General features: G+C 45.8%; 1 protein-coding gene across 1 annotated transcript in view; it reads left to right on the forward strand.

Annotated features, from left to right (window-relative positions):
- The first annotated feature begins 395 nt into the window (after positions 1-395).
- Positions 396-15,830, forward strand: part of GCN1 (GCN1 activator of EIF2AK4) — a 59,027-nt gene continuing 43,592 nt past the window's right edge. Inside the window, exons 1-9 of the mRNA XM_008507295.2 lie at positions 396-609; positions 4,915-5,017; positions 8,147-8,210; positions 8,785-8,916; positions 9,421-9,529; positions 13,950-14,048; positions 14,141-14,275; positions 15,127-15,195; positions 15,324-15,432. Of these exons, the coding sequence (XP_008505517.2) occupies positions 592-609; positions 4,915-5,017; positions 8,147-8,210; positions 8,785-8,916; positions 9,421-9,529; positions 13,950-14,048; positions 14,141-14,275; positions 15,127-15,195; positions 15,324-15,432 (838 nt within the window). The 5' untranslated portion in view covers positions 396-591. The remainder of the gene's footprint in view (positions 610-4,914; positions 5,018-8,146; positions 8,211-8,784; positions 8,917-9,420; positions 9,530-13,949; positions 14,049-14,140; positions 14,276-15,126; positions 15,196-15,323; positions 15,433-15,830) is intronic.

Genomic DNA, 15,830 nt, shown 5'->3' on the forward strand with positions numbered 1-15,830 from the left:
TTTCTTTTCCCCCAGCATCCCACCCTTTGGGCCTGGCTTAAGCTCCCAGCCTGGAGCATCCAAGGTTTCCTCTGGTCCTGAATCCCTTCCTGACTGCCACATCTACCCCTGATTTATAACTCCTTGATCGTCCACCCCGGGTTACAAACTTTCAGGACAAGACACTATATTTCGCTGTCTCCTTTTTACCTAGTTCAGTTCCTGCCATCTAGGAAACACATTTCTCTAAAGCACGTGGTCTTCACTCAGGAAAGGCCCCCATGGGAGTGTCCAGGCTGGACCTATGGGCTCGAAGGGGGTCGGGGACTGCAGGGCGATCTCACCGCGTTACTAATCCTCAGAGACCCGTCTCACACGAGGCCAGGCGGCGAAGGGCACCGGCCCGAGGCTGAAGGGCGGGCCCTGAGGAGGAGGCCTTCGTCTCCGGCGCGTGGCCCGGCACCCCACTCCAAGCCTGCGCTGCAGCGGCCGCCGTCCCGCCCGGGGGCGCCAGGCCCGGCCTCAGCGGGCTCCCGGCCTCGCCCTGCCGCGTGGGCCCGCGCTGTGACCCGGAAGCGCTCCGGAAGCGGTTCCGGAGTCAGCGCCGGCAGGATGGCGGCGGACACGCAGGTGAGGAGGGCGGCTGCGGGGCCGAAGCGCTCAGCGAGTGAGCGCGGATGGCGGGGCCCGACCGCTCGTGTCGCTCGTCTAGGGGTCCAGGGGACGGCGGCTGCGGAGGGCGCGGCCCCTGGGCCGCCTCGGGCCGGTCCCTCACGGCTCCGAGTCCGGCCCGGCCCGGGCGGCGCAGACCGACCCCGCGCTCGAGGAGCCAGGGGCTCTGGCCTCGGCTTCGGCAGCTGGAGCCCGGAGGGGCCTCCCCCGACCCTGGGGTTGTAGACCTTCACCTCCCGGAGTCCCTGCTCCGTTTCTCCGAAGCCCTCCGGCAATGAGCTGGGCCAATGCCAACTCTTCCTTAAACTTTACATTCAGCAGATGTGTCTCGAGCACCTATTATGTGCAGGGACTTCTGGCACAGTCTTTGGATTTATGCAGTTCTGCGTCTGAGTCCTAGCTCATCGATTCCTATGAGACGCTGGGCAAGTTACTTAACCCCGCCAAGTCTCAGTATTTTTGTGTATAAATGGGCTTAAAATAATACTTATCCCATAGGGTTGTTGTGAGGATTCCATGAGATAAAGTAGGACTCCAGCATGTTGGTTATTATTAGGTCTAGAATTAGATAAAAGAACTGTCACTATCCAGGAAGAGTCTTGTCACCCTTGAATGTTATCACCTGTGGGTACCTTGTCCTTCGGAAGGACTTGGGAAAACCGTTTTCCGCCACCGCAGGCTCGTTTGTAGCTGTGAGTGTTTTAGGGTGAAAAGGCAATATTATGGGGGAAAAAAATAGGTGTCAAGTGGACAGTTTGGCTCACTTGGGTCTCCAGGGTCAGGAGATAAATTGATTTTGATTTGGAGGCCCTGAGATCAGAGAGTGACCACTTAACCTCAACATTCAAAAGACCCATATTGAGAGTTGCCTGTTACCAAAGGGTTGGTAATTTGTTCCAAGTTGTGTTATGTTGAATCCTGGAAAGAAAAGCTTAGTCTGTTGGGTATTTTGAAAGGGGTTGAGGGAATACATGCCGAATGTTTAACATTAATACTCAAGTGCAAGAAAAAAAACAAATCTCTCTAGAGCTGTGGTGTTCAGTGTGGTAGCCACTGGCCACTTGGCTAATTAATAGCCAAATGGCTACTTAAGTTAGTTAAAGTTAAATGAAATTAAAAATTCAGTTCGTCAGTTGCACTGGTCACATTTCAGTGCACGGTGGCCACATGCGGCTAGTGGCTACTGTATTGGACAGTGCAGAAGAACATTTCCATTTTCACAGGAAGTTCTGTTGGACAATGCTGCTCTAGAGAGAAACCTGTGAACTTTATGGCTGTTTGCATCTGATTTCTCTAGCAAATAACTTCTCTGAAGGATCTTAGCGTGCTCTTCCTCAGTTTTGTTCTGACAGGGTCTCAAGTGGGTAACATTCATCTTCTGATTAAGGAAAAGAAGAGCCTTGAACCTGAAAAGCTCTTTCATCTTTGTGAGAGAAATGAGCCAGGAATTTAATATTATCGTGGAAAGACAGCTATGTGGGAATTCTAGCTAGATGGTAGATTGTATACATACATCTATTTTTGCTGTCTCCTTAAACATCACTAAAACTAGTAAAGGGTTTTTTAAAAATCTCACAAGGATTGGGAGAATGGTGAGCAGACAATAGCAACAGATTTTTGGAAGCTAGAAAGTGGTGAGTGGAATGCATTTTGCAGACGCAATGAAAATGATTCCTAAGCCATTGGGAGAATGGTGAGCAGACAATAGCAGCAAATTTTTGGAAGCTAGGAAGTGGTGAGTGGAATGCATTTAGCGGACCCAATGAAAAGGATTCCTAAGCCAATAGTTAGGAAAGCTGAGAACCAACCTGCTTTACATTGCGGAATCTCTGACATTTGGCAATTGGTGGTATCAGCTAAATTCTGGAAGTGACGGGCTAAGTTAGGAGGATTGGTTGAAAGCCCTTTTTTCCAATGCAGTCAGATCCCAGGCTGTCTTTCTCCCCTTGGCAAAAGACTGGAAGTTTTCTCTCTGGAGAGTGTAAGAAACAGGATCATTGTGAAGACCAGTGTGGGACATCCAGTATCCAAGGAAATCATCAACAAAATAATTCAAGAAACTTTCCCTGAACTGAGAGATGTGTTTCCAGACTAAAAATGCTCAACACAAGGGATGAAAATAGACTCCCAACAAAGCACATTAGTGTGAAATTTTAGATCCCTGGACACAAAGAGAAGATCCTGCCTAGAAGCTTCCAGGGGAAAAAAATCAGGTCTCATACAAAGGATCAAGAATCAGAATGGCCTTGGACTGAATAACAACACTGAAAGCTAGAACCCAGTGGAGACCTGTCTTTGGTATTCTGATGGAAAATGATTTGAACCTAGAATTTTGAATCCAGGCACACTTAAATCAAGTATAAGGCTAGAATATTTTCAGACTTGCGAGGACTACACAAAATGGAGGATGTGCCTCACCCGAACACAAGAAAGAGTACATTTTCAGGGTGATAACTGCGTAGCAGCTGTAGAGGGTCACCTGCCAAATTGGGGCAGGTCAGAAAGCTCTGGACGAGGCTTCTTCAGGAAGTTGCAATTTAATAGAACACCTGATCTGCCTAAATGTATTGGGATTTAGACAAGTGGCAGAAAGTTTGGGGTTGAATTATTAATTAGATAAAACAAGGCAAACTGAGGTGAGGTGGGAAAGACGCTTAACTCCAGGGTTAATAAAAAAGCTGTGCAGGGTAGTAAATGTAGTTTATTAAATGGAAGTTGAATACCATTTACATGTAAGCACTGACTACTGAGCTAGCCCACATTGTGAAACTCAGGAATTATATTGGGGAAATGGGGAGGGTGTGTAGTGGGGTTGGAGAAGGAAAGAGCTATGGTGGAAAGGCCATAAAACTGAAAAATCAAGAAGTAGCAGCACAAGCAAGTTATCTAGAGATAAATACCAAAATAACCAGCTAGAATTGGTGAAAGAGACGGTCCTTGGGGAGTGAGGGTAAGAGACTGGTTTTCATAGCAAACCTCCCAGAACTCTTCAACTTTGACTCTTTAATTATGTGCATGTATGACTGTTAAAACATTTATATAGAAGACAGAGTTTTGGACATGAGTTTATTCATTACCAATTGAATTGTAGCAGGGCTTTAAGTATAAGGAAAACTCAGCATTATTTGATTTCTCTATGCACCCTTGAATATTATTTTAATAAAGCCTTTCTGTGAAATACCCTGGCACCAATGTGTTATTACTTGGTCTTGTTATGCCCTGCTCTACTGCTCTTGTATCCATGACCTGCTTACCTCGTAGCTTGTAAAATACTGCACAGGACTAGATTTTCAGGAATATTTGCAACCTGGCCCCTCTCTGGGTCTTATGCTTATATCTCTGTGCAGGGGATGCAGCTGTGGTAACATGGTTGGTGGTTGAAAGCTAAGGACTTGTTAGCATCAGTTTCTAGACCTGTTGGTTTCAGGTTTAGTATCAAAAATGCAGGTGCTGTGGCTCTCAACTCTAGTCAGAGCAATGGCTTTCCCTCGTGGACTCAGTTCCTTTGTCAACTGTAAAATGGGGATGCTGATCCCTACTTCAAGGCTTGTTGGTAGTCGTAGCTGACTTTGTGCTTGAGATGAGAGGAAGTGCTTACGTACACTATCTCATTTAATCTCCATAGCAGTCGTGTGCGGTAGGTGCTATTATCTGCATTGTATAGATGGGGAACCTGAAGATCAAGGAGATGACATAATTTGACTGAGTTTCCACAGCTGGTAGAGCTGGGATTCAGCCTCTTAACCTTTCACCCTTCAGCCACTATGCTTATGCTCCAGTAGTGACTTGCTGGGATACTGACAGTTCCCTCGTGGGAGGTTTACATGAGCTGATAGAAAGGGAACATGCCCAACACTTAGTAGGCCCTCACTGGATTTTGCATAATTCTGAAAGGATATTTTCTGTTGTGAGGTTTTTGCCTTTTGCCTTGCCTCTTTTTAATCCAAGTTTAGATAAGGTATAGTGACTAGTTGACAATGTCTGGAGACAATTTGGGTTGTCCTACCTGGGGTAGGAGGAATGGAGTGCTGCTCCTGGCATCTTGTGGGTAGAGGCCAGGAACGCTGCTCACAATCTTACAATGTATGAGGACAGCCCCCCCTCAACAAAGAGTTAGCCAGCCAAATGTCAGTGGTGTGGAGGTTGAGAAACCCTGCGTTAGATCTTCACTGAACTCTGCACCCCCCGTCCATAGCACATACACACACTCATTGTTTTGTAGTCTGATGGGTGAAATTTTCTCTGTGGGCTTGGTCTTCACAGGTTTCCGAGACACTAAAGCGTTTTGCAGGGAAGGTGACAACAGCCAGTGTGAAGGAACGGAGAGAAATCCTCAGTGAACTTGGGAAATGTGTTTCTGGAAAAGGTATTTATTTTCCATCCCCATGGCCTGGAGATGATTCCATTTCAAAGTGTTCTCTGTTTAGAACCATGGTCTTCTTTTCCCCTCGCAGCAACTTCTGCGATCACTTTCTGTATTTGCTTGTTATGTGCATTGAAACACTTGAAGCAGTTGGGTTGGTGGAGAGTTTATCCATTTAGGTGCCAAAGCTTTTTACAGTTTTAACCATTTTGATTGGAAATATGTATTTCTAAAAGATACCAACAGTCTTTCTTAAGTAATTTAGTGTATGTCAAAAAATTTTCTTTATGACTTGGGGCACCATTTTTCCCAATCTGTGCTCCATGGAAGTCAGCAAGATGGTAATAGGTGATTGGCCAGTAAAGGATTCCAAGATCAAATAAGTTTGGGAGATGTCACGTTTTCTAATGCCCTCTGGGAGACTTGCAGCATATTCCAGGAAGGTGTTTTAACTTTATTAAGCTTTCTTCAATCTGATGTTTTCCTTGAACTTCTTTTTTGTTGCAAACCTGCTCATGGTCTGGGGAACACCTTTTGGGAAGTGCTGAGCACATATGGTTATCCTGATTCTGTTCCATAACCAAGGGCTATCCCTACCTCCTATTGCAGTGTGTAAGCCTAGTTTGCCTTCACCCAATAAATCCTGATTAGTTTTTGAGTTTCCCTTTGGTGTGTTTTTACTATACAGCATTAATTCTCAAAGTCTGGTCCCTAGATCAGGAGCTTCAGCATCATCCCAGAACTTTTTGGAGATACGAGTTCTCAGCTCCACCCTAGAAACTCAGATTCAGAAGCTCTGGGGGTGGAGCTCAACATCTGTGTTTTTACAAGCCTTCTGGGTGCTTCCTGGGTTTGCCAAAGTTTGAGAACCATGGCGGTATAGAGTTGGGTGCCCCTTCCGTCAACCTTCCCTTCTTATTAGTGAAGAGCCTACTTCCTACCACCCTTTCCCCCGAGTTCTTGTTTGCCGCTTCTGATCTACTGTCACCTGGTAATGTACCCAAGCTTGTTAAAGAGGTGTGTAAATTAAGTAAATTGCTGTTTGTGAGCTTCTCAGAGGTTCTCCTGTGTATTAATGCTTCAGTGTATGAGTTTTATGGCACCTTCAAAAGTCTTTCTGGTCACTTTTCTCAACAAGGTTCTAGTTAGACAAGGCTGCCGTGTGACAAGAGAGTAGCTGTACAGACCTTCTGAACCATGATGGTTGACTCCCTGCTAAATAACTGCTGAATACTACGCTTTTTCCCCATTTTATGGAGTAAGGAGTTCGATGTGTATGGGTGAAATTTATGAACTACTCAGGACCTTTTCAAGGTGATTTTATTCTTTAATCACCCTAAAACTCTACAATTCAGGGCAAATTATATTTGTAAAGTATTTAGTAGCCTTTGATGTGCGAGTCGATTATGGGAAGTTAACTACCCCTGCATGAAATCATTAGTTCTCAATTTTCTCAATTTCTGAGTCTAAGGAGGAGCCTTTGCGTGGTGATAATTATTCAGGCCTCTCTTGTTTTTAGGGTAGCAAGCAGATAACCAAGTGAGTTAACCTAAGGTGGAGGGAGATGTTTTTAGCCAGGCTGAGGAGTTGAAGACTTTGTCAGGGCTGTCTAACCCGGGATGCAGCTGGTCAGCATGGCTCAGCTCCGCCTGGCCCTGAGGCCTCTCTGATGCTCTGCTCCATTCTGCCTTCGTGTGCTTGAACCTGGCGACTCGCTGCTGCAGCGTCTCCTGTGCCTGATCTTCCCAGTCACAGGTCTGTAGGCAGCAGTCAGTGATGAAGCCCTCAGCTCTGGGGTCAGATGGACTCTGCATTCTATCCTTGAATCTACCACTTACAGGCTGTGTGACCTGGTTCAGCTTACTTAACCTGTCTCAGCCTGTCTCCTTGCTTTGAGCATAGAGGTGGCAATAGTGCCTCCCTCAAAGGGTTAGTTTGAGGAGTGAATGAGAACATGTATGGATGGTGCTTAACACAGTCCCCGGCTATGATAAACCACAACTGTTTCTGGCCCCAGTTTCTCTTTTTCTCAATTACTGAAATAGCCCCAAATCTGGTGGACCACAATAGTGTTCAGGGCCCTGGGGTACTGGGTCCCTGCACTTCCTTCATTTGCGCCTAACATTCAGATGCCTGATGTGTGAGGCACTGTGCGAGCCCTTCGTGGGCCCACTGCTCTCGGTGCCTCCCAGAGTAATCTGTCCTACATCGCAGCCTACATTTCCCCTGCTCAGACCCTTCTCCCTTTCGTCTGCATGCTGCAGTCTGGCGTGCAGGACCTGGCACAGGTTGGTTTTCCATTATTGAGCTCTGTTGTTCAACCAAAGTTTCTCTTTCACTTGGCTGGTCTGCCTGCTTTCGTGTGCCTCAGTTTCTTCGTCTTAAAATGGACTCAATCACAGTACCCACCTTATAGGGATTAAATGAGTTAATGTATGTGAACTGCTTAGAGCAGGGCCTGGCGCCTTGTGAGCATTAGTTACGTGTTGGGTGTTTTTATTCCTCCTCCTCCTCTTCCTTCTCACAGGTCCTGAATAGGCATTATGCTGTCTCACTCCTATACTTTTGCTCGTGTTAACCCCACTCAGCATGTACTTCCCTCTCTTTCCACTTTTCCATAGCTTCTTAATCTGCTAGGCTAAGCTTCTGTGTCCTTAAAACCTTTGGAAACCATCCAGTTACAGGCGTTCTTCCCTTTTCTGATCCCTTGTAGACCTTGAATTTTGTACTATTTTAAAAAACTGTTTATTAGGATATACAGAAAGTACACATATCAAAAATGAACAACTCACTGAGTTATCATCAACTGAATACACCCACGTGACCCGCACCCAGCTCAAGAAGCAGAAGAGTCCCAGCATTCCAGCACCTCCACTCCATAGCGTGTTAAATTTGGGGCCGCTTGTGTTTCCTTAGTTTCATTTATTTAACAGATGTGCCCCCGAGAGCTTTTCTGTACCAGATTTTTTCCTAGAGTCCTATTTTGTCACTGCTTTTTCCTCTTGGGAATTATTTCTGAAATGAACAGGGAGTGTCCAGGGGGCAGAGATCATGTCTGTCAGAATGATGGCTCAAGCAGATGCTCGTGAGGTAGTTTTTCTTGACTAATCTCTGTGTAATCTTTGGTTTCAGATCTGCCAGAGGGAGCAGTGAAAGGGCTCTGCAAATTATTCTGCTTGACTCTGCATCGATACAGGTGAATCCTAGCCAAGGGCCCAGTGTCTGAAGTACTTTGTGCAGAGAGGTGATATAGGGTAGTGGTTAGAGCCCAGGGTTTGGAGCCAGACTGCCTGAGTCCAAATCTGGGCTGTGTTACATCCTACCTATTGGGTCCTGGGCACGTTACTTAAGCTCTCTGTACCTCAATTTCCTCATCTGCAAAATGGGGATGATGCTGTTATCTACCTCATATGTGGTTGTTAGTAAGTGTAAAGTGCCTGGAACAGTGCGTGCCACGTCATGAGTGCTCAGTGTGGACGCTGTCGTCAGTCATACATGTAAAAGTACTTGGCCTAGTTTGAGTCCCGTAGTAAGTGCTCCATAAATGTAGGGGTTGCCCTTATAGCCTTTGTGGCTCATTTGCCCATACTAGCTGCTTCTAGAACTCTGGGAGAAGGTAGATTTATCTAGTTGTTTCCTAATCCCATCAGCTATGATCCCTGGAATACAGTGCAATCCAATTTTCCTGAGAAAGACCAGTGCCCGGCCTGAGCTGCCTTGCCCCTTCCCTGGGTCCACAGGTTCACCTTTCCCATTCATTCTCTCCCTAGAGATGCAGCCTCCCGCAGGGCCCTGCAGGCAGCCATCCAGCAGTTGGCTGAGGCCCAGCCAGAAGCCACTGCTAAGAACCTCCTGCACTCGCTGCAGTCTTCAGGCATTGGCTCCAAAGCAGGTGTCCCCAGGTAAGAGGGAAAGGGGTTGGTGGAGCCCTCTCGGGAGAACTGAGTGCAGACGAGCTGCGTTGAGCAGGTGTGAGCGTGCCTGTCCCTTCCCCTTTCCCGTTTCCAGCTCTGAATGACACTGGCAGTCTGCATTCTGAGTAGAGGGAGAAGCCAGGATGGCAGGCTCATTGGAGAAACCACTTTGCTGAGGAACAGAGTTGGGAAACCAGTGGAAGAAAGGCCCTTTTGAGGGGAAACCAGATGCCTACCAGGCAGTGAATGGGGGAGGCTGTCTTTTTGTTTTTATAGTTGTGAGTGCTAAGAGATGGGAGGTTGGCCAACGAGGCCTGCACTCCTTGTCCTCAGTTTTTACAGATGATTTGTGGGGAAAGTGGTTTCAAGTTCTGCCCAGTTTTAGGTCAAGGGCAGGTCTTACATACCAGGCAGGGCTTTGCGGTGAGCATTTGTCCTCAAGATGGAGGCTGCTGCTCTGCACTCACCCCTCGCCTTCCCTCCCCTCTGCAGTAAGAGCAGCGGCTCGGCCGCCTTGCTGGCCTTGTCCTGGACCTGCCTACTGGTGCGCATTGTCTTTCCCTCGAGAGCCAAGCGGCAAGGAGACCTCTGGAACAAACTGGTAGGTTCCCTGGGTCTTTGGAGTAGCGATGGTCAGCTCTCTGCACAGAGTTGGGGCATGTGCTGACCAAGTGCTCTTTTCAGTGCTGGGTGACCAGGCAGTTTGAATTGTCCCGAGGTGTGGATAGGCATGAGTGCAACATAATAACATTCATCTATTTATCAAATATATAAGGTTGGGAGATTCTTTTGAAGGTCTAGATATGATTAGTGGAGGGCAAGAGGAGTGGTCTTACAGTTTTGTGAAAAGGAGTCTGAGGATCTTGATTTGGATCTGATCCTTGCCCATGAAATCTGGCCAAGTACTTAACTTCTGAGCCTGTTTCCTCATCTGCAAAATGGGAAAAAGCACCACCCACCCCATCCACCTGGAAGAGTTGTCGTGGAGATGGGCTCAGATGAGGTGTGAAAGGGCTGTAGAAACTCACAGAGGGCTGTGCAGGTACACGAGAAGCGCGTTAGGAACTGTAAGTGCCTCTCCCCAAAGCAGCAGCTAGAACACATTGATGGCCTCGTCCCTGGGCTCATCCAGCACACTTCTGGATTGACTGGAATGGCCATCAGTGATTGATTGAGGGATAAGATACTGAAACCTCACAGGTAGTGGATGTGCTGGAATTGGACTCGCTTCAGAATGTGGGTTTCATTGTTACCAAAAGGCCTTCTTATAAGATGGTTCATCCTGGGCTCCCTCACTGGCTTCTCTCCAATGAATTCTTATAACCATTATCCAAGATAGATAAGTATACTTGTGGCTTAGTGACTGGGAGGGGTCAACCCTGGAGGGTTGTGTTTATGGACCAGAATGCACCAGGAGCTTGAGACCATGTTTAGTTTTTCTGTGTCTTGAATCTGGGTTTTTCCTTTGCTCGTTGCTGATGTCGACCATACCCATAGGTTGTAGTTCATTTAGTCGCCCAAGTATTTGTTGAGGGCCTTTCCCCTTTCCTTGCTGGGTGCTGTTCCAGAAGCAGAGGCTAAAGCAAGACATGCTCTTGTGGAGAAGATAGACAACAAACTGGTCCACAAATAAATGATAAGACGTAAAGTTATGCTGCAGAAAAGAGAGTGCGGTGGAGGGTGATGGTGGGAGGAAGGCCTCTCGAAGAGGGTATCATTTGAGCAGGATATGAAAGAACAAACCATGCCCAGATAAGGGTTAGAACATTCCAGGAAGAGGGAACAACAGTATAGTTCTGAATGTGATATCACCAAGCTTGAAAAACTATTTTAATTAAAAAAATAAACAGTTCAAAATTCAACAGGTGTGGAAGGATATACTATTTTCCCTCTCACCCCTTTCCTAACCATTTAGGTCCCTTCTATTACTAGTTCCTTATGTGTGTAGATATCTACTTTGCATATGTCACTAAATAGATTTTTTAATACAAATGATAGCATACCATACCTACTTTTTTCTTTCATCTTGTTTTATTTTTCTTTACCCAGGCCTAGAATTTGTTCCAGAGTAACATGTAAAGAGTTTCTCATTCTTTTCTGCCAGTCTTCCTCATTTTTTGTTGTTTTGTTTTTTTGCTTGAGGAAGATTAGCCCTGAGCTAACATCTGTGCCAGTCTTCCTCTATTTTATATGTGGATTGCTACCACAGCATGGCTGACTAGTGGTGCAGTTCTGCGCCTGGGATCCGAACCTCTGAACCCCGGCCGCCAAAGCAGAATGTGCCAAACTTAACCACTACACCATGGGACTGGCCCCAGGTTTCTTATTCTTTTTTTTTTTTTTCCTATTTTTTTTTAATTGAGTTAATGATAGGTTACAATCTTGTGAAATTTCAGTTGTACATTAATGTTTGTCATTTGTGTTGTAGGTGCACCACTTCACCGTTTGTGCCCACCCCCCACCCCATCTTTCCCCTGGTATCCACTAAACTGTTCTTAGTCCACATTTTTAAATTCCTCATATGAGTGGAGTCATACACAGATTCTCCTTCTCTAGCTGGCTTATTTCACTTAACATAATTCCCTCAAGGTCCGTCTATGTTATTGCAAATGGAATGATTTTGTTCTGTTTTGCAGCTGAGTAGTATTCCATTGTATATATGTACCACATCTTCTTTATCCATTCGTCTGTTGATGGGCACTTAGGTTGCTTCCATGTCCTGGCTATTGTAAATAATGCTGCAATGAACATTGGGGTACATAGGACTTTTGGGATTGCTGACTTCAAGCTCTTTGGATAAATACCCAGTAGTGGGATGGCTGGATCGTATGGTAGTTCTATTTTTAATTTTTTGAGGAATCTCCATACTGTTTTCCATAGTGGCTGCACCAGTTTGCATTCCCACCAGCAGTGTATGAGGGTTCCTTTTTCTCCACAACCTCTCCAACATTTGTTACTATTAGTTTTAGATATTTTTGTCATTCTGATGGGTGTAAGGTGATATCTTAGTGTAGTTTTGATTTGCATTATGATCAGTGATGGTGAGCATCTTTTCATGTGCCTATTGGTCATCCGTATATCTTTGGAGAAATGTCTGTTCATGTCTCCAGCCCATTTTTTGATTGGGTTGTTTGAGTTTTTGTTGTTGAGTTGTGAGAGTTCTTTATATATTATGGATTTTAAGCCTTTGTTAGATATATGACTTGCAAATATTTTTTCCCAGTTAGTGGGTTGTTTTTTTGTTTCAATCCTGTTTTCATTTGCCTTGAAGAAGCTCTTTAGTCTGACGAAGTCCCATTTATTTATTCTTTCTGTTGTTTCCCTTCTCTGAGAAGGCATGGTGTCCGAAAAGATCCTTTTAATACTGATGTCAAAGAGTGTACTGCCTACGTTTTCTTCTAGAAGCCTTATGGTTTCAGGTCTCACCTTTAGGTCTTTGATCCATTTTGAGTTTATTTTGGTGAACGGTGAAAAAGAATGGTCAATTTTCATTCTTTTACATGTGGCTTTCCAGTTTTCCCAGCACCATTTGTTGAAAAGACTTTCTTTTCTCCATTGTATGCCCTCAGCTCCTTTGTCGAAGATAAGCTGTCCATAGATGTGTGGTTTTATTTCTGGGCTTTCAATTCTGTTCCATTGATCTGTGCACCTGTTTTTGTACCAGTACCATGCTGTTTTGATTACTGTAGCTTTGTAGTATGTTTTGAAGTCAGGGATTGTGATGCCTCCCGTTTTGTTCTTTTTTCTCAGGATTGCTTTAGAAATTCGGGGTCTTTTGTTGCCCCATATGAATTTTAGGATTCTTTGTTCTAATTCTGTAAAGAATGTCATTGGGATTCTGATTAGGATGGCGTTGAATCTGTAGATTGCTTTAGGTAGAACGGACATTTTAACTATGTTTATTCTTCCAATCCAAGTACATGGAATGTCTTTCCATCTCCTTATGTCGTCATCCAATTCTCTCAGAAAGGCCTTGTAATTTTCATTATATAGGTCCTTCACTTCCTTAGTTAAATTTACCCACAGGTATTTTATTCTTTTTGTTGAGATTGTGAATGGTATTGTGTTCTTGAGTTCTTTTTTCTGTTAGTTCGTTATTAGAGTATAGAAATGCTACTGATTTATGCAAATTGATTTTGTACCCTGCAACTTTGCTGTAGTTGTTGATTACTTCTACCAGGTTTCTTATTCTTGATAAGTATTTACTAATCCTTTGAGTGGATGTGCCACAGTATATATAAGTAGTCCCCTGTTGATGGCCATTTATGTTGTTTACAATCTTTTATCATTATAGAAAATGTTGCAGTGAATAACCTTGTACATATGCCATTTTGTACACATGCAGATAGAATTCTGCAGACTTCTTAAGCATGCCCTTTTTCTCAGGGTGGCCATTCACACTGCTCACCAGTGACCTTCAGTGTTTGTGGCCATAAAGTCTCTGAGGTTTTTTAGTTGAGCACCTGTTAGGCGTTTCACTCTGGGACGGACAGTGGGCTCTACACAGGCCGAGACCATCACATCAGTCTTTGTGTTTGTATCCACGGTACCCAGCATGGTCCCTGCCATTTAGTCAGTGTTCAGTGAGTATTTGTGGAGTTAATGAAGGAAAAGCCAAGGCAGATAAAGAAATACACGGAACAGGGTCGTTGTCCTCTTCTTATATGGCACTTACTTTGCTGGAATTATATATTCATTTGTGTGTTTATTTGTTTGATACCTTTTTCTCCCTCTGGTCTATAAAGTGCATGAAAGCAGGGATCATATCGGCCTTGGTCCCCTTGTGTCTTCATTCTCTGATTCACAGTAGGTGCTCAATAAATGAACAGATATAATTCAATGGCACGGCTAAGTGTTGGGGCTGGAGGGAAGTGGATCTGGCTGGAGTTGAGTGGGAGAGGCCCAGTGGAGATGAACCCAGGTTCTGGTGGGCCAGATGAAGGGCTTGGGCAGGCTCTGAGGGCCATGGGACCTCCATTCCCGTTTCATGTCCTGACCTGAGCCTCTCCTGGTCCTGGCAGGTGGAGGTGCAGTGCCTGCTTCTACTGGAGGTGCTGGGCGGCTCCCACAAGCATGCTGTGGATGGTGCTGTGAAGAAGCTCACCAAACTCTGGAAAGAGGTGACAGGAGGCTGCAGGGAGTGGTGGGCAGTGCTTCTTCCCTGCCACCCCAGTTGCCATCTGATGTACCTGCTTTACACTTTCCTCTTCAGAACCCCGGGCTGGTGGAACAGTACTTGTCAGCCATTCTCAGCCTAGAACCCAACCAGAACTATGCAGGCATGCTGGGGCTGCTGGTGCAGTTCTGCACGAGCCACAAGGAGATGGACGTGGTCAACCAGCACAAGGCAAGTGGACTCACTAGAGGGAAGGCGGGGGAGCTGATTTTGCCCTGGTGGCTCCAGCTGCTGGTCTTATCTGAAGCTTGTTTGTTTTCTCACGTGAGACCCTGGCCTTTTGCCATGATACGTGAACCTTGAGGAGTTAGACAGTTTTCCCTCCAGCTCTGACTTGGGGTGAAACCTGGCAAGGTTATTGGGATGAGGGTCTGCCTGTTAGTGCAGTGATTTATTCTCCCACAGCTGATTAGCTGCCAGGCGCCACATACTGTGCCAGGTGCTGGAGATGCAACAGTGAGCAAGGAAGCTGTGTTCCCTGCCCTCACGGAACTGAGTCTGAGGAGGAGTCTGCCATTAGACAGACAGTCGTCTAATTAATTAAAGCCATGATAAGCGCTTCAAGGGAAAAGTGCAAGAAGCTGTGTTACTCTCTAATGGGGGACCTGACTTAGGCTGTAGGTCGGGGAACACATCTCTAGCGAAGGATCTTACAGGGTGAAGCAGGCTTAGCAAGGTCAAGGGATGAGGAAGAGCTTTGAGGGCAGAGAAAGCAGCCTGCGGGAAGGGACATAGAGGAGGCGAGTGGGGTAGAGTGGCACGAGTGGGCTAGAGAGGTGTGAGATGCAGCCAGCCGAGTAGCAGGCAGGCCTAAGAGCCAAGCCAAGGACTTTGGACTTGATTCCAGGAGTGCTGGAAAACTGTGGAAGGTGTTTAAATGGGGAATGGCATGATCAATGGGACCTCTCTACTTGACACTGTGAAATTTGGGGCACTGATTTGTATTTTTAGAGGCATTCCCACAAGAGGGGTCTCTTAGGCCACAGAACGTCAGGGTGTAACCAGGTGTTTGCATTCTCTAGAGCGCCCTGCTGGAGTTTTACATGAAGAACATCCTGATGAGCAAAGTAAAGCCTCAGAAGTATCTATTGGTGAGTGAGAGGTGGCCCTTACTCACCTGGACAAGCTAAATCCCATTTTAAATTCTGTAATTCAGAACTGTCCTTTATTCTTGGTCTGTTCTGGGAGGGCTGGGTGCCTGACTCCTTTCTCTTTGTAGGATAACTGTGCCCCTCTGCTCCGATACATGTCCCACTCGGAATTTAAGGATCTGATCTTGCCCACCATCCAGAAGTCTTTACTGAGGAGTCCAGAAAATGTTATTGAAAGTAGGTTGCTGCCAAACAGGACAGTGGGAGGGAGACAAGTTGTCTGATAAGCTGAATCCCTGATACTTGGCAGCAGGAAGCATTGGGGAGGACGGGGGATGTATTCACTGTTTCAGTGGGACCTTGGGAGAGAGATCAGGGACCCTTTTAAAGAGAATATGTTGAAAGTCATGGGCCCTTTTGCTAGAAGAATGCACAAAAGTATATCTATTTAGGATATTGCCTATAATTTTAGAGGTCCAAGAACCTTCTGGAGACCAGGTTAAGAACCTCTTCTCTAGACAGTTTGAACTTGATGTGGAAGTGGCACTTGAAACCATAGGATTTGAGTTGAGTCTCTGTCCCGTTAATCTTGGTAAGAGGTGTAGGTGGACTGTTGGAGGGGTGATTTTTTGCTG

This window comes from Equus przewalskii, chromosome 7 (assembly GCF_037783145.1).
Source record: "Equus przewalskii isolate Varuska chromosome 7, EquPr2, whole genome shotgun sequence".
NCBI lineage: Eukaryota > Metazoa > Chordata > Mammalia > Perissodactyla > Equidae > Equus > Equus przewalskii.